This window comes from Carex rostrata, chromosome 19 (assembly GCF_964058835.1).
Source record: "Carex rostrata chromosome 19, lpCarRost1.2, whole genome shotgun sequence".
NCBI classification, from domain to species: Eukaryota; Viridiplantae; Streptophyta; class Magnoliopsida; order Poales; family Cyperaceae; genus Carex; species Carex rostrata.
The window spans coordinates 8,459,134-8,478,652 of record NC_135936.1 but is presented as its reverse complement, the minus strand read 5'-3'; the positions used below and the strand labels follow the sequence as shown (position 1 = coordinate 8,478,652).

General features: G+C 32.5%; 1 protein-coding gene across 2 annotated transcripts; it reads left to right on the top strand.

Annotated features, from left to right (window-relative positions):
- Positions 1 to 6,613: 6,613 nt before the first annotated feature.
- On the top strand, positions 6,614 to 12,491 carry LOC144571884 (uncharacterized). 2 transcript variants are annotated; one of them, XM_078321284.1, is made up of 13 exons: positions 6,614 to 6,843; positions 7,344 to 7,441; positions 7,521 to 7,607; positions 7,779 to 7,899; positions 7,987 to 8,379; positions 8,463 to 8,605; positions 8,686 to 8,880; positions 8,965 to 9,055; positions 10,166 to 10,352; positions 10,467 to 10,574; positions 11,089 to 11,185; positions 11,487 to 11,614; positions 12,128 to 12,491. In XM_078321284.1, the coding sequence occupies exons 1-12, from the start codon at positions 6,667 to 6,669 to the stop codon at positions 11,581 to 11,583; spliced, it is 1,794 nt and encodes a 597-aa protein (XP_078177410.1). In that variant the 5' UTR covers positions 6,614 to 6,666; the 3' UTR covers positions 11,584 to 11,614; positions 12,128 to 12,491. The 2 variants fall into 2 exon arrangements, with proteins under 2 accessions (XP_078177410.1, XP_078177411.1); XM_078321285.1 differs by having other exon boundaries at positions 6,615 to 6,843; positions 10,181 to 10,352.
- Positions 12,492 to 19,519: the final 7,028 nt, after the last annotated feature.

The following is a 19,519-nucleotide window of genomic DNA, read 5'->3' as shown; positions in this document are numbered from 1 at the left end:
CTCATATATCATATAATTTAATATATATTATGAAATATTTATGTTATTCACCATTATAATTAGATAAATATTATGAATTTTAATTTTTTTTTAATATTATTTTATATTGTTTTGATAAATATCTAATCTGATCCAGATCTGTATCCGTATCCGTCTAATATGTTTGATATCCGCTCTGTATCAATATTCGTATTCGAAAAATAAAAAACGATATATAAATATGAATATTTTACCACTATATGCTCCGTGTCCACTCCGTTTTCACCCCTAACACCAGGAGATATATTAAAATGGCATATTGCCATAATTTACAAAAATTTTCATGAGATTACACTGTCTTGGACGGTAAATTAATTAATCTAATAATATAATAATTGTAATATACATTCAATTTATATGATATATGTTTTAATATATAATTAAAAGTTATTGTTCAAACTTAAATTACAATTATAAATATATGCTTCATAATTTACTAATTTAGATATGACGTATAACAAATTTAATCAGTTTAGAATTTAGCTCGCTATGACCCTTGAATTGTTTAATCGATGAAATTGAGGTCAAACAAATTTTAAATTGAACCACACTTGATGCATATTCTATGTAAGTAATGAAGAATATATATATAATTTTTTTTTTTACAATGGATGAATTTTTGTCCCTTTTAATTTTATTTTCTTCATTTTGACAATAAAAACGTACAAAAATATATTATATTTCTACTTTGTAAAAAAATGTTGAAAATTGAATTATTTTTAAAATTGTTGTACCTTACATGTAGTATATTGTTTTGTACAATTTTTCCTTCTTGAAATATCAAAAAATCTATTATTTTTGAACAATAACTCTTATCTGTTGCCAAATTCATTACTACACATTTAAATTATGTAACAATACTTAATATATACAAAAAAAATAAAATAATAACTGAACGAATCAAAGCGATCGATGCGAGGCTTTGGCTCTAGTGTACAATAAAAAATTAAATGTACGCTAAACTATCAAATTAAAATTAATTAGTGTATACATTAACTTTTTTTTATATGAGATTTTGAATACTCTCAACAATGCTATAATTTGTTTAAGGCACGTTCAACTTTTATATTCAACTTTTTAATTGTAAAATACTAAAATGTGAGTGTTGAAAGGCCGAAAACATTCAACATTTTTTTCTTATAATAAATGCACAGGTACATTTGCATTAATTAGATTTGACTAACATTTTCTTTAACAGTAGAATTGAATGAAGATTTGCTCCTTCTCTTTTTTTTTTGAAACCTTGACAGTGGCTGTCAAGTAAGATTTGCCCCTTCTCACAAGCAACTAAGCAAGTATCACATGCTGATCAGAATATGTCTTGAGTCAGGTACCTGGGAGGATACGGATCCAAGCCATGAAGCAACGCCTCGACAAAAGTTGAATTTATATCACGTAAGTTACCTAAAGCATGAAGCAACGCCTTGTCCATTGCACCCTTAAGTACATGTATCAATGCAAATTGTACCGTACAATTGAATGTACCAAAATACATATATATAACCTTTAGTTACGAAGCTAGATCCTGATCATTATAATGCTGTTAATAATTAACGAGGACCACAAATTGCTGTATGTGTTACATGTGCCACCAGACACCAGTGTGCCAGGCAAATCGATCAGAACAGGCTAGCTAGGCTACAATGATTATCGGGTAGAACTTAATCTAATTTAATTATATATAGGTCATTAATGTCTATAGAGACAATATTTCGCAATACAGGATTTTCCTTTTTCTTCTTTATTTTTCCCCTTTTCTTCATTTTATTTTTCTATTATAATCTATTTGCAAGAAACATACATTTCTCTTGTAGTTGTACGCCATGAAACTTTTAAATTTCTCTTGTAATTAATAAACACCTACTGTAAACAGATAACACATCGATATCAATCATTAATATATATACTGGTTTACAGGCGCTAAATAAACTCACAGCACATATTATTATCTAACAATCATTAATTTTCTGAATTCTAAGATCAAAATATTCAATTAAAAGGGCAAAAAGTGGTATCCAATCTCAGCAGACTGATAAAATCATTGATCAAATATCATCCCTTATAATAACAAACATGCACTCAACAATAATAATATTAAAAAAAAGCATGTAAATTAAATATCAAAGTTTACAAAATTCATCTATTAAAAGGTTTATGCAACACCAGCAATTTTGCACCTGCCTCCTGTAATGGTCTGGTAGCAGAGCCCTGTTACCTTCCTCCATTTGCCCTGCAATAATATCCTTCGCATTAGTTCCAAAGCATTCCTCTACCAGCATTCTAAAAATTTCAATTTTATTTCTAAGTGTTATAGCTCTGTTCTGGAAATACGCTTGTTTCAAACTTGTGGAGTTCAAGAGGCAAGAGAGATACCTTCAAGCTCTTGCAGACTGTCAAAATTTGCTGCTTGATCTGTTCTTCAGAGTCTTAAATAGTATTTCCGGAACGTTCTGCTGCTACCTTTGTTAGCATTAAAGAGAGTTTTTCTGAATATATAATTTTGGTGTCGAAATTTGCATCCTTATGTCATTTTATGATATATATTCTAAAAACGGAATATAGTTCTGATTATGGTACCTATATAAGATACATACATGTTAAACAGCAGTGCGTTATTTTTCTTGTCAGTGTTATGTTAAGGTGCTGTACAGCATTGTTGCTGGCTTATTCTTGCATTTTGCATTGAAATTTCCTCTGTTATGATATGTATATAGGTCTCTTTGTACTTTCAGGTCAACAGAGTTAAAAACAGGTGGATAACAGCTTTATAGGGTGCATGAATTGCACACAGCACTGTAATTTTTCAGCAGTCAGGTTTTTGCTTTATCCCCCAGTATAAATTTTTTTACCAAAGACTGCATTATTTTCTTTTATGTCTTCTTTCTTTTATCTGGTCATCGAATAATGCTTATAATTGTTGTTTTGATGGAAAATATATGATATTTTGGGGCTGTTGTAAAGGGATTATAGGAACCAACGAACCGCATCTCCTATTCTGATGCTCTTTACATTGCTTGAAATGATCTAAATGGTTTTTCCAATTATGAAAAATTAATCTGGAACAGTAATATTGAACTAATTTATTCTTGATCTTTTCTTCAATCGTTCCTTTCTCAGATATCTCACAATAATGGTTATAAACTCAATTTTGATGTATGCAAATTTGATGATATATAAATTTGTTCATTCTTCTAACATTTGTTGTATGCTATCTTTTCTGACATGTGGTCAGGTTCAAATTTATTAGATGGGAATTTTTCTTCATTTAACGAGAAATAAATGTTATGTTTAAATGAATAATAAGTTGTAATAACGCCGTAATCTATTTCGAGTGAACAAAAATCTTTTAAAATGCGGAAGTTGCTCCCGTTTGTTAAATTACTATTGCAATTGTGTACATAAAAGAAAAGGCCAAGTCCCGGTTGCAAATTTCAGGCTTTTTTTCATATTAAAATATATGGTATATATCTACTATTCACATATGAATAATTGAAACGTAAAACCATATCAATGTTCTTATCCACACAGATATTTAGATATTTATATCTAACTTTTCGAATATGGATCAAATACGGATCGGATATTATCCATACCATTTTCACCCCTATGACTTACACCTAACACAAAAGTTAATTATTTTATTTTAACCATTGTTTTGGAAATTGAAACACAACTTAAAATCTATGCATAATAAAATAAAAAATAACTGTTCAAGTACATAGTTTTCTGTAAGATTAGTTCAATTGGAAGTTCATTAAATATTCTAGAATTGATCAAACAATCCCTCAAAAATCATTTATCAACTAAAAGTTTGTTCCTGGGCTGGACGGTTAACTCGAATTGGGCTAACATTTTATGTAATATTTTTTTATCCTCCTCCTTCTCTAATTGGGCCTTAATTTCAATCGGACCGAATCTCTCTCGTTTTCTCTTTTCACGTTTGGGCTTAAGCAGAAATGGAAGAATTGGGGGAACTGACAAGTTACGTGCCGGGTGGCCTGGACAAGGAATTTGCATCCTCTGAGATATCTCAATGTCCGAGTGTTTTTCTGAATAATCTTAACCGTTCGAAAACGTTATGCAGGAATCTCAAAGCATAAAAAGTATTGGCCCTGCGCTATCCCGAATAGACACCGTACTCGTCAGTCACGCAAAAGTTGAGATATCTCAGAGGATATGCTCTCTGGTACAAGACGGTGTGCTTCCTGAATTTATATCCTCTGAGGTAACATAATATTTCAAATCAGAACGAACTGTTCAATCAGAATTGGGATCATTCCACGGGCATTTAATATTCGGGCATATTCCAATAGGGTGGTCCGAATCTAAACAGAACTATTACGTTCTTTTTTATGTTACGAATTCGTGCTTCCTTCCGAGTTCGGATTCCTAAAAATAACCTAATTTCTTAGTTTAGATATGGATTGTCAGATTCGAATCAGGCTGTTAGATTAAAGGGACTTTGTGCGCTCCGCCTCGGACTGAATTGTCCTGGATTTGAATCGGACAATCCGAATCTAAACTCAAAACTTGAGTTACTTTAGGGGATCTGAACCCGTGTCCAGTGCCTATTCGGATAGCGCAGGGGTTGTATTATACTATTATTTGAGATTCGTGTATAACATATTTTAACGGTTTAGATTTTACAATAAATTACGCAAAATATGAGATATCTCAGTGGATGCGAATTCCTTGGGACTTGAGGAGGTTAGGACTTAGATGTTTGGTTGTGGACTAAAGTTAATGAGACTTAACTTGGTTATTGCAACTTAGATCGATTTAAATTATTTATGTTTGATTGATATCTAAAGTTATACCTTGACTTAAATTATTTCTTGTTTGGTAAGAATTTGATAGCTTAAGACATGATTTGATATTACAAATTATTTTGTCCTACAAAATTTGTAATAACAATAATAAAATTATTCTTTGTATTTTTTCCTTTTCATTTTGATTGAAAGAAATTGTACAAGAAAATGAGTTATTTATAAATTAATTATATATCTTAGAGATGCACATTGTATTTAATGAATCTTATTTAATTAAAGTTATATGTGTACTAATTTATTTGTCAAAAATATTTTAGGTTGATGAACAAAATTTTTATTATTTTGTAGTACAATTTTAAAAATATTTTGCTTAATTATTTTTTAGATTGCATATTTTGTTGATTTAAAAAAGATGTTGACTCTATAATTGATAAAGTTATAAGTTTCCTTATACGTAAATGAAAAAAATTAATTGCTTATTTTATATTTCTTAAAAAGTGATTAAAAATAATAAAAATAATGAAAAGTTATGCCTCACACTCAATTAAAATTAAACCACCTAGAGATGTGGTTTAGTTTAGGCCAATTTAGTCCAGCCTAAAGATCGACTTATTCTATTTTAGTCTGGCTCAATTAAACCATGTTTGGTGAAATAAGTGAGGCCTAAAGCTTATTTCACTGTTTAGTCCACAACCAAACATGACCTTTAGGACTTGAATGTCCTTCTCTGGTGGGATCTGATGTGACAAAATCAAACAAAAATTATGTGACGGGTCAAATTGTCCCTTAATAGCTACTAAAATTGCCACGAATTGATACCTCAAGTTTGAATTGTCCCTTTATAGCCATTGAAATTTTCATTTGTTCTAATCAAATCATCATGTAACTTTTTCATCCAAACAATATACGGAATATGCTCATTCCTTCTAAAATGCCAACAAATATGCTCATTACGTCAAAAATACCAACGGAAAATGAATATTCCTTTAATTTTTGGATGAAAAAGTTTCAAAGTGACTTAATTGAGACAAATGAAAATTTTAGTAACTAGAAAGCGACAAACTAAACTTGAGTGATCCATTTTTGACAAAGTAAACTTTGAGTGTCCCTTTAAACTGATAAGGTAATTCTTACAAAGTCAGGAGGAGAGGGACTAGAAGAGCCTAGCCATCGATCAGCAAACACGACTTCTATGTACTTGTGTTTTAATGGGCTTTTGGCCCGGTGAACCCACAAGCAGCTAAAACTAGATTAGAGCAGAATTGGTTGCATTAAGCTTACTGGATACTGTATCATAAAACCAAAAGATTTAGTCATTCTGTAGCGAATCTATGTTCTATAATTTTATTTGCCGTTTTTAATCTTATGTTCTATAATACACTCACACTCACACACCTGCCAAGTTACAATGCATACTGTGTCTGTGTCTGTGGCTCTGTGCGCACCTTAATTGTTTTGTGAATTATAAATGACAACAGCAAAGCAATCAAACTTTAAAGATGGTAAGAATTAATATCAAGAGCAGCTCCGAGAAAATAATCCAAAGTCAATTAATATTAACGCAAACAAAAGGCGCGGGAGGGAGGGAAACGAAAACATTTTGAAACCCCGGCACAAAAGGGAATATTATTTAATACCTTCACCCCATCTCCATTTCCCCTATTTTTTTGTTCTGTCCATTTTTTATTCTGTGCAAGGGATTGCACTATATCCTTATCCTCCCAATTAGAATGGACGTCTCCGGTTTAAATCAACGGAGATAATAAAAAAACCTTTTTATAAGTCCCAAGCAACCTTCTCTTGCCTCCCAAATTCCCAATTTTTTCTCAATTCCCTCTTCCTCTCAATTCAACAAGACATGGCAGTTGTAAGTAGCGAGAGCAGCAAGGCTGCTGAGGCAAGCACGGGAACACCCTTGGATCGCACCAAAGTTAAAGCGAAGTCCCCATCGGTGAAAAAGAGGAACAAAGAACCGGGTGTGCGGGTGGTTGGTGGTCGCATCTACGATCCCCAAAATGGCAAGACTTGCCATCAGGTAGCAAATCTAGCTTTCTGGTCTGGTTTATCAACAGTTTTCGCCTCAAATTCTTTTGATACTGTAACTAACACCTAAAGTAATTTGAAATTATTCCATCAATTGAAGTTCTAAATCAGTTTATTTGCAAGTTTTCTGCGTCAATAGGTTCTGGGGACCTTCTGTTTTCGTTGGAGAGCTTGAAATTTTAAAATTATTAGCGTGGAGGTTTTGTAACAAATAGAATGGTGCTGATTTAATCTAAATTTGGGCCAAGTTTGATTATAAACCATGTACTGGTGTTAAATGAAACTGTGTTTCAGGTTGTTGGTTTCTCTTAAAAATGTGGGATGAGTTGCAACTACCTGTCACATGAATTGGCACGCAACCTGCACTATGATAAATTTGATTTTCTACTGAAGATACTTCAGAAATTTTAATTTTAATGCAGAATGCCTGGTAAAAATTGAAAATTGGTTAACTCCACAGTTACAATAATAGGAACATTTTTTCCTTTGCAGTGTCGGCAGAAAACTATGGATTTCATGGTTGCATGCTCACAAATGAAGAAAGATAAACTCTGCACGATTAAATTCTGTCATAAATGTCTCTTCAATAGGTAGATATCATCATTGAAATTGTTGATTTAATGCATGTTTGCTCAGTCTAATTTATTATTATTTTTTGTGACGGGTCAGATACGGCGAGAAAGCAGAAGAAATGGCCAAGTTGAACAATTGGATGTGCCCAAAATGCCGCGACATTTGCAACTGTAGCTTTTGCATGTCAGTTGTTATACCCAAATGACATTCAAACTAACACAATTTCCTACTTTTTAAATAATAATATGATTCTTATTACTTTGCTGTTAAGCAATTATCAATATTTCTCATCTACAAAGTTCATGAAAAATGCTTTAGAGGTGTCAATGTACATAACAGATTCTCTTTTTGTAGGAAGAAGAAGGGGCACCTTCCAACTGGTATAATGATACACACAGCAAAGGCTACTGGCTATTCTTCTGTTTCTGAGTTGCTAGACAAAAGGGGCTGTGACTTTATAAAAGCAAGCCCAAAGGTTTTCTTCTGTTCCAAATTACTCAAAATAAAAATTACTTTATGTTTTCCTGGAGAAGTATTTATTATGTACTAGTTGAATTTAAAGGTTGCTACCCCTAAAAAGAGGAGGCATGATGAAGATAAAGAGAACAAAGGTAAAGAGTCAAAAGTCAAGAAACGGCTCTTCAAAAAGCCCAGAAAGGAAGGCCGGAGTAATATATCTGACAAACAAGATCCTACAAATGATGTAGAAATGAAAGAAAATGTTGAAAAATTGAGCAACAACCCTATCAGTAAAGAGAAAATTGCAAAGCTTAAGCCATATTTGAGGAAGCAGAACGAGGCAGATGTTGCCACAAAGCAGCTAAAGGAGCTTGAGGAGGAGATCAACACACTTCCTTGTGGTACCCACTTGTCAGAGATCATGGGTATTGATGTGGACCCAGAGAATGTCGGGCTAGCTTTGCAGTTCTTGGAGTTCTGCAGTACTTTTTCAAAGGTTGTGAGAGTTGGAGATATGAGTGCTTTCCTAAAGACTTCTTTTACATAGCTAACTTGCTACCCTTAATTTCTATATTGTAGATTTTTAATATAAAAAGGGGGCAACCTGAATGCATACTTCAAGAAATTGCAAAAGGCCGTGTGGGCCGTCGTGGTCTCTCCTCTGCAAGCATACAACTTCAAATTAATCTTCTCTCCACAATCCAAACTGACAGAGGAGAACGGTTTGTACAATCTCACAATGCAAAAATGTAGAATTCTTGCATTAATTGCATCTAATGATAATTTTTTGTGTTTTCTGTAGATCTGTTTCTGGATCAGCAAAGAAGGGAGATGCGTGGTTGAAATCTCTGCAAAACTTCATTTCTGAGTCAGAATATTACCTTAAGGGCCTACCTGAAGATTCCCTAACTAATGGCATTTTGGGATATGACAATCTAACTTCCTATTGGAAATTGCGCATTTTGAATTTTCTATGTGATGAGTCCCTCTTGACTGAGTAAGTTGGACTCATATCTCTCTTTGTTTTGTACCAGTACATCAGAGTACTGTATGGTCAATTAACTAATATTTCTGTTTTTAGGAAAGTGAGATGTTTTATAGATGATAAAATTTTAAAGTCAAAGGAAGATATGAAGATTAATAGCGATAAGTTTCTGGCCGCCAAAAGAAAGGTATGTCAAATTGTTCTTTTCTAAATCACAGCATTGTGGGGGTTGAGCTAGAATGTGATTTGCAGTGCAATGTTTATTGGGGGGTGGGGGGGTGGGGGGGGGGGGGGGGTATAATCTTAAAATTATTTTAGACTACAAGCATAGTTTTGCACTTGTCTTTTCACATACCAAAAGTAAGGTGGATAGTTACTTTTTCTTGAGTGGAGGGGTGGGGGCAGGTGCTGCACCCTACTGTCCACGATTGGCTCCGCCTATGATAACAATCCTGGCAGGTGTATCAGTTGTGTTCACAAAACTATTAAGGAACCTTCTATTTATGTGGATTTGAGATAATGTCAATTTTGGCAAACCTCACGCTTTACATTCGACACTTTATGCATTGCACTAAATTATTGAAAACGGCCAAAGAAATTTAGAAGCACAAAACAACAACAAAACAAACAAAGTTATTATGAGATTAACTGGAGATTGAATCACATCCTCAATAAGCCTTCTGCAACGGATCTTGGTATCAACCTGGTTGTACCAGTTACAACCTAAGTGCTTAAAGACACTGTAATTAAATATGTCACCGGGTATTGAAAAATTGGTGTAATTACAGATGTAGTAATTTTCTATTCAGTGCCAGGGTCAACATTGATTAGGAACAATATGTTCTGTATATCAAAAATCTTGTGGTCATTTTCTCAGATTAGGTATGGACTAAGGCTTAATTGAGACTTTACCTAAGTATCAAGTTCTGGATCAATAAAGCAAAACAAAACCAAACCAAACCAAAATGATAATCTTTGATGTGCAAATGAGCTCTCAATGGTATATCTTGATATTGAATTTCACCAAATGGCTAAGATATGATTGTCTAAGTCTGCCAGATTAACAGGTACTTTTGGCATTATAAATAAAAGAAAATCTGAATCAAAGAGACCAGTCCACTACATGAATGCTTCATTTTACAGTGTGGATAAAGATAAATAGGGATGTTTGAAGGTTGAAATTTTTTACGAGGCAAAGAAAACTACAATATGCATCAATGCATGAATCACCTTAAACTGTTCTTGTTATTATTTAAAGTGAACCACATAGCTGAAGTTGTAAAAGTCTATGTTAAAGGTGATTTCCATGCAGGAGAAGGGGATTAAAGAAAAGTTGAGGAATGATATGGCGAAGGCTATTCTGTCAGAGAGAGATGCTGCTGCTCTAACTATTGAAGAGCATGCTAATATGGTCTCAAAAATTAAAGAAGAGACGGAGAAAGCTCATGCTGAGCTCATGGAAACAATGGATTCTTTGTCTCTCAGTATGTCTTATGGTCTATTATTTGTTTAATACACTTAATTTTACTGGTACACTAGGTTGATGTGCTGACATAAATGCTTTTCTTTTTCATAAAAATTGGATGGTGAAATAATAGAAAAACAAAGATGTGCATTTGGAACAGAGCCTCTGCTTTTGGAAGGCGAGGGACGTGTGTACTGGAAGCTTGATGGCTATTTGAATGGCTCTGTAATCTTGCTCCAAGGTATTGCACAGCTTGTTTAATATCCACCATGAAAAAAAAAAAATCATCTCTGATGTGATGAAAATTTGATGTTCTTTCATGTTTATGCTATTTTAGTAAAAATCTTTGAAAATATTAAAAGCTCATAAAAAGAGGGCCTTAAAATGAGAGACTGAATGCTGCAATATATATCCACACAGAGAAGTGCTTTAGGTATTATTTAAAGGTATCATCTTGTTATCAAAGTTTTAGACTGTTATTATCAAGCATTAAAAACTGTAGATGTAAGAATTGGAGAGGCATTTGAACCCTAAAAAAAAGGAACGTCCCGCAACAGAGGTTTGCGGAACCACTACATTAATATTTTCTTCTTTGGTTGAGAAGAATTGTTCCTCTTTGTTTGTCAGTTAATTTATTTTTAGTTTAGTAGCACCCTATAGCGATAATACAATTATCAACAATTTCCTTTTATGTTCCGCATCTAGTATAAATGGTCAATATTGGTTCTGTATATATTACGTTTGTTTTATTACAGATATGGAGAGTTGGCACCAGGTTGAAAATGGTGACAAGTGGTATACTTTTTCAGATGATGATGAGAAAATAATTGAACAGCATATTTCTTCTGTGAGGTAAAATAACAAAAAATCCTGCGAGTTCTTTTCTGCTTGTCTGTGTATCTATTGGTATGTTTTCAACTTTTCATTATTACTAATGGGGCTTACATCCATGATTATGGTGAATAAGGTGTTTACACTTGATAATCTGGTTAGTAGTGTGTTACAGCACTGAGAAATACCTGCTGGGTTGTCACTAGCCAATACCAAATATTTTGCAATTATACCATCAACCAGCCAGTGTGACCTTGAGTTGTTGCATTTCAAGACACACTAATAAGTTTTCGATCTTATTGCATCCCTGATGCTTTAATAGGAAATGGCAACATATCTTGAAGAAAGCTCTCAGGCCACTTCGAAAAGAGAAGAAAAACACCTCAAATCAAAACCATGAGGAGGCTGGTCTCCATTAATTTCTCTCCCTGTAATGTTTAGCAGCATGAGGTACTATTGTAGAGTAAGGCTATGGTGCTATGGGTTGCATAGAGGGCCTCTATGCAACGGCTCAATATTCGAGTTTTCAAAATCCTAACGGTCAATCCGAACCGTTCAACATGATCTCCATATGAATATGTACTTGCAAACCAAATTTTACATTTTTTAGAATTTTTTTACTATTTTTTTAGATTTTAAGAAAATCAAATATCTGAACGGTGCAGAATTTTTTAGATCAAGTGATTTTCTAAAAATATAAAAAAATAGTAAAAAAAATCTAAAAAATGTAAAATTTGGTTTGCAAGTACATATTCATATGGAGATCATGTTGAACGGTTTGGATCGACCGTTAGGATTTTGAAAACTCGAATATTGAGCCGTTGCATAGAGGCCTCTATGCAACCCATAGCACATAGCCTTACTATTGTACTCTATTTTTTTTGCAAAGATATCATTAATTGCATCTTGATTCCTGATTCTGAAAATAAAGGCCCTTTTTTCATTCTTTTTGTCCCTTTGTAGGTTTTGTGAAAGTTGCTTGAAGAGTCAGAAGAAAGTTGTCTTCTATTTGATAGTCCTATTACTGATTTACAATTGTTACATTTAATTCCGAAAGGTAAATTACCTCTGTTATTTGTCTTTGATTAGAAAGATAAGCTTTGCTAACTATTAGAGGCATTTGGCCATTCCTTTTGTGACTCACCTATGCAATCTGAAAGTGTTTACCTGACTGTATGAGACATGCAGTTAGTTTTCTCTCCTTTGTCATTCAATTTTTAGTTTTATGGTATTAAATGGGATCAACAAATCATTATGCAAATATGTATGATCAACATGGAGAAGAGCTGGTCTGTAATAACTAGTCTAATTTCTTTATCGTGTTTTTCTATTATCTATTACTTGTTAAGTCCAAGTTTCTATTTTTTTATTTTTTTTTTCAAGTCGAGAAACAAAATCCTAGCCAATTTGTTGATTTCTAACCATAATTCTCATAATAAATCTCCACGCTTAATCCATTTTTTATTATATTCTAAAGTTAGCCCAGGTTTTTCTTCTATGTTTCTTGGGCCTTTTTCATGTGCTTTTAGATAGCCCATAAACAGTTGGGTTTTAAGTTTTACACGAGAAGGCAATTTCAACACAAAAATTGAAATGTACGGCGAATTGGACCAACACACCCGCATTTCGTCTTTGTTCATCTTTACAATCCATATAACCCTGCATTGTTATGCTAAAAATACTCTTAATTTGTTTAATGTCAACTCTCTTGCTTTTCAACAACATAGTGCCTAACATACTCCAAACTAGTGTGGTAAAAAAGTTTGTTTAGGTTGATTAATTGACCAATTATTTGTTGGTGATGTTTGATTTTTCTGAATAATTAGCTGATTATTTCCAATTATAATTGGTTATTCTTCATTAATCACTTAGCGATATCTTATTTGTTTGATGAATGTGTATCGTTATTTACAACACTGCTCTTAACTGTTTAAAAAATAAAACATGCAATTTTCTTTGTGAAAGGGACCGCTGTCATCGATTAAAGAAAATTTATATAATATGTTAGTGCTATGAATTGGAATCCATAATATATAATATAAGCAACATTCATTTCTTGGCATTGTTCTGTATGAAAGTATCTAGCCCAATTATGGGTTTTGTTCATTTCTTTTCAATGGGTCTGCGTTCATTTTGTAGCTTAATGCATTTTGTAAACTGTCCATCACCGCTTGACTTTATACTAAAATAATTCGAACACTTAAAATTTTTGTATGTAAATTCATCACTTGTGAAATAGATGAATTTTAATTTAAAAAAGAAATAGAAGAATTTCAATGGCTTAAATTTGTCATTTGAAATTGATATAATAGATTTTGGAGTTAAGTTCATCAAACACTTTGGTGCTTAAGAACACCCTAGTTTTATATTCTACTTTGGATATACAAGGTCTACTTTGGATATTCTACTAAAAATAAAAATGTACCCAGCAAATAATGAATTCTTCTTGAATTTCGCTCACAAAAAATATTAAATACTTTGTACATAATCTATATCTCTTATAAGCTTGTACTGTAGACTGTCAAAAGACTTAAGAGGTTCAGTTTCAATATATTATTATGTTATATGTACGTTGAATGGATCAAGACACCATTTCGTCTTTGTTCATCTCTAACAGTCCACATAACCCTCATTGTACATTGTTATTCTTAAAATACCCTCAAACTATTAATGTCAACTCTGTTGTATTTGAACAACATAATACCTAACATATTCCCTAAAAGCGCGCTTTAAATTTAAAAAATCAAACATGGTTTTTTCTTTGTCAAGGGACCGTACTATCATCGATTAAAGAAAAATTATAAACATTATCTTAGTGCTATGAATATGAATCCATAATATAAGCAACATTCATTTCTAGGCTTTTTTCGGTATGCGGGGCCGACCCATCTAGTCTCGGGGCAGTTGTCCTCCCCTGGATTTTGAATTTTAGAGCAGATTAAGATGTTCCGATTGACTTTGCTCCCTTTTTGATGTTTGATTTTTAATTCGGGTTAAATTTAGAGTTAAAATTAAAATAAATTTCTTGAATTATAATTGGTAATTAGAATTATAGGTTAGATAATCAGAAATTACAAGTCAAAGTATTGGAAAATATAAGTTAAAATATTTTTTTTGTAGTACTTAATTAGTTAACAGGTTTAAATCTAACTAGCTATTTAAATCCGATTTGATATGTTTTTGTCCCCTGATGAAAATTCTGAATCCACACCTGTGAGTATGGTAATATTAAGTATCTAGCCAAATTCTTGGCTTTGTTCATTTCTTTTAATTATCTTTTCCCTCCCTTCAATGGGGCTGGCTTTCATTTTGCAGTTTAATGCATTCTATATTTTTTTCATAATTTTTTAATTAATATAAAAAAAGCGAAGATTGGGTGTGCGTTCATATTTGGGTATCATTTTAACCTTCATGCCTATTTGGTATATTATTATTAACACTTTTTATTCATTTTACGATTTTTTCAAAATATATATTTTACTTTGAATATTCATTCTGCTTTGAATATACACGTTGGATAATATTCTACTTCTAATATACAAGGTCTACTTTTGATAATCTACTAAAAACAAAATGTACCCAGCAAATAATGAATTATTCTTGAATTTTTTTTTCACACAAAATGTTAAATCCTTTACTCCATTTAATTTTCTTATAACACGTTTATATAAATTTTCTCTTAGTAAAATCCTTTGTACATAATCTATATCTCTTATAACATTACACAGTAAACCAAAATAACTGATTTTTATTATTCTCAGATAATTATGTGTTAAATTTACAACATAACAAAGGCAATATTTCTGTCCGCTTGTTTTATGAAGAAATATTATTTCTGGAATAGTACCAGAATTACAAGGATAACACGTACTCATATAATAGTTATAATTAATTAAGCTATTTACTGATAATATGACCTGAAAATGATTTAAACATAGTTAGCCAAAATAATATCAACTAATTCTATTTACCAAAACAGAACTTCAATAGCTTGATGCCATCTTTTAGCCAAATACTGTATGATGTTTTTCTAGTTCCTTCTATGGAACCAAATCCAAAAAGTTAGTATTGGGTAGAGTGGGAAAAATGACACGGCAGAGACAGCTCTATCACAAAATGGCACGGTAATGGAACAGAACGGTACGGCATACGTGTTGGTGTCTGGTGCCATGATCATTCGCGTGCCGTAACTGTCACGGCACGTGTACACGAGGCATGTGTAATTATGACTGTTAGATATCAAATGATGAATCTTAAATAGACTAACCTAAATTATGATCAAATGCTCACGCGAGTCACATTTGGTCACGGCGTGACTCACGTGGCGTGCTATGACCACCACTTGACATTTTGGTCACTGCATGACACTTGAAAAATTAACTTGATCATAGCAGCGCACAAAACAAAATTCACAACGTATTAATCACGACACGGCACTTTTATTTTTCCCACTCTAGTACGGGGTGCTTTTTGAAGATCAAATCGAACTCTATTGTCCCAGATTGCAGTAGTAGTGAAATCATTGATTTTAATCTGAAATTTTGGGGTATCAAGCCAGCGACAAATAAAATGGAGCACTCCAATTTATATATCTGATAAGAAAGTATTAACAGTCACAATCTTAATAAGTCTAATTAACCTGATCGAAAATTCTTCTTCTGCGCGCAATAAGGTTTATGAGGTGAAATTGTTATATATAATGCTGTGTATATGTAAATGTGGTTCATGCATGGTCATCTCAAATACAAGAGCTATCTAGTCTACAACTGCTGCTTTGTCTTATATATATATATATCTTACTTTTCTTTAGCAATAAATCTTACCATTACGGTAACTTGTTCTACTATATATATATATATATATATATATATATATGCTGGTCGTATGGGTACCTAAAATGGTCAACGGGAATATCCATTTATAGTTCAATACTATTACTAGACCATTAAGAATAAAAATAAACAATAATTTAGCTTTTTATTTTTTGGTAAAATATGCAAATCCTTGGGATTCCAATACCCTTTTGTTTTTGTTTCTGCTTTTATTTTTTTAGAAACACAAGCCCTTACACATAGTACAAGTAGATTAACACTATTTTTGAAGAAGTACAAGCAGATGTAGTACATGAGGCCAATTAAATAGTTAAACTACATTAAAGAGGCTTGACTATTTAGAGATCAAATCTCCTGCCCCCTGGGGTGCAGGAAATTCCTGTCCCCAGAGTCACTGCGGGGTGGGCCCGATTACTGTTAAAGGGTTAAAGTTAACTGGTTACTGTTTATTAGAGGCCCACTTTTCAGTGACTCTGGGGGTAGGAATTTCCTACCCCCTGGGGGGCAGACGATTCGGTCTCGACTATTTAATGCAAAAAGATTTCTTTACTGTAGTTTTAACTATTTAATTGGCCTCATGTACTGCATCTGCTTGTACTTCTTCAAAAATAGTTAAACTACAGTAAATCTCAAAGAGGCTTTTAGTAAGAGCATCCACTACTTGATTTTGAGATAAGCAAATAATTGGTGGCTATCAGTTCTATGATGAATGGAAAACCTATATATTTTGATTTCTTTGCACATTCATGAACACATGCGAACTTACTGTCATATATATCAAATATTGAAATCATCATAAAGATCTCTGATGCAACACAAGTAAGAGTACAGTGCACGATCTCAGAATTCATCAGTTGCAAATATTAAAAAGACGTACATACACCCCATCTGATCAGATCAGGTGATTTTTTTTGTTTTACCCTTAGCCACCTCGCGCGTTCCATAAGAAAGAAGGTATCTTTAATTCAATAAAAATGAATCCCCAAAATATTTAGTTGGCAATGAACCAATTCTACATTAATTCTAGATATCTGCTCGCTATAAATTAAGCCTCCCGTTCACTATATATATTTAGTGATGTTACGGACTTGATTTTGGGATTTTTTTTTTTTTTTTTGAGATATGCCCGTAGGCTCTACACACTCACACATCTTCCAGCCTTTGGCTGAGATCGAACCCACATCTCTTAAAGGAGAGTGGGGTGTCTTTACCATCTGATAGAAATGCCCTCAAAAGTTTAACGAGAATTTAGCTTTTTAAGGTCTATTTACAAAAGTTTTAAGGTCTATTTAAGTTTCTCAATTATTAACTCATCTCCTTTAAAAAATAATAATGTGTCATCAACATATATATTACAAACTCTGTAGGCCTATTTAAGGAAACTATGCTCTAAATTCAGCATAAGCTATTAGCCTAGGAGTGTAAACGGGTCAGATATCTACCGGTAATAGTCAAATTGTATCTGTATTTTTTTTCTTTTCTTTTTTTGGATATAAATAGTTATGAATTGTGAATACACATATGGATCAGATATTTAACAAATACGGACATAAATTGAATATTACAACTAATAACAACATAATATTGATATAACAATTTTGTTAGTTAAAAAATAATACACATTGAATACTGAAAGATTAACCACTAATTATTATCATATTATTTATCAATATATACCAAAAAAATTATAAATCCTAGTAAAAATGAAGTATGCGTAAGAGTAACTGCGTAATTAGACTTATGTGGGTTTCTATATATTTCAAAGCTCAGTCTGCTGATCAAGGACAATATCTGTAAAAAAAAAAAATCACTTGACACTTCTGTTCAAAATTGAAACAAAGCTAGAAGAAAGTTATATAAAGTTTCTTCGGGTAATCAATATTTTAATTGAAAAATATGTTTATTTCTTTCTTACTAAATTCTCCAAATAAAAGTCTCTAGTAGAGCTAGCTTCACCCAATAAATCTTATTAATTATGTGACGAAGAGAACGTCAATACTAGAAGCATCTAATGATCTAAATAAATGCCTGTACATGTAATTATGTACAGAACTCAGAACAGTCTATGTGGAGACTTGTTCATATTCATAACACGTAACAACTCCTTATTGGTTGCCTTGATTTTAATGACATATTTAAAGGGGATGGTGACTTGACAGCTATTAGGTATCTAGCTAAGAGCTTCTAAACAGAACATTTTTTATTTATTTATTTAATGACCAAAAAAATAAATTATGTTAGTATATTCCCTAAATATTCCATATTCTTATCTTCATTCATCAATTTGACTTTGATCTACGTACAGTACAACTGTGAATATGCACAAGTGATAATTAACTCCAAACTCTACTAATTAAATGATGTCAATTGCGGAATATATAAGAGAAATATCTTGTGTGCAATTTACTAGAATTAATCTTGTATTTTCTATCTTCATTAATAGACTCCTAATTTTGGTTCACTGACAGAAACAAATATTTAAACATTGCAAAGAGAAGAAAGCACCAAAACCAAATGGCTTGTCACTTGTCAGTTGTCACTTGTGTGCAAAGCAAATGCATGCCTTTGGAATATTCTTTTCTTGCAATTGCACGCAAGGTCAAACGAACGAATTAGTGATTCCATCTTATATATGAAGTCTTGTCATGTCAACCACAAATTATTGAGCTTAACTTCTTACCATAATGCAAATCGATCCTTTGGCTTTGGCTTTGGCTACAGATTTTAATTAGTTTTCTTTTTCTTTTCTTTTTTGTTTAGAAACGATCCCACCGCGCGCGTGCTGCATTATATAAATTGCTTCTCACAGCTTAATTAATTTCTTCAAAATGCTCTTAAAACCTTGGAATGATTCACATAAGATGCTCCGAGATTCTTTTTTAGACAAGGTAGTGCATGGGAATATCCCTTTCGAAGAGAGAACATTCCAAAATTAATTAAGGAGCCTAGAAGGATGCAGCAAGGGGAATAGTTAAACTTAAACACCCCTAGCTTCTATAATTAAATTAAGCATTAACCACAGTTTTAAATGGTTAAGGCGGTTGTTGGTGCCAGTTAGAAGCATCTAATCATGGCATTTAATTATATGCCATGTTGAGTTGGTGCCTTGGTGGCCGCGCGTTAAACTATGACCTAATTTTGGATTCAGGTCGGAATTATTTAATGGACAGAATCTTATCTCTTATTCTCTGCCAAGCCTGACCGTTCAAAATAATAGCAACTTGATCGAGTTGGACGTTCTCAACTTTTTTTTTTTTTTTTTTTTTTTTAAATATTTTTTTATATTTTGTGATAGCGATTTGCGTTCCCATCTTTCCCTCGTAGAATCACTACTTACAAAAACAAAACTGTTGGATACTCTGAACATATTCCGTGAAGGAATCAGGATTGGTTCAATTTATGCAGATCAAATGCGCATAAATTGTAGTTAAAGTTAATAAAATTTAAATTGTCTATGTCATATAAAAGAGTAAGATATTAGAAAATGAATTCATATGTATGCAATAGGACAAAAAGTTAATAA

Coding starts and splice junctions, on each gene's coding strand:
- LOC144571884 (XM_078321284.1), top strand. CDS start 6,667: ATGGCAGTTGTAAGTAGCGAGAGCAGCAAGGCTGCTGAGGCAAGCACG. Junction 7,442..7,520: donor CATAAATGTCTCTTCAATAG/GTAGATATCATC, acceptor GTGACGGGTCAG/ATACGGCGAGAAAGCAGAAG. Junction 9,056..10,165: donor TTCTGGCCGCCAAAAGAAAG/GTATGTCAAATT, acceptor TCTATGTTAAAG/GTGATTTCCATGCAGGAGAA.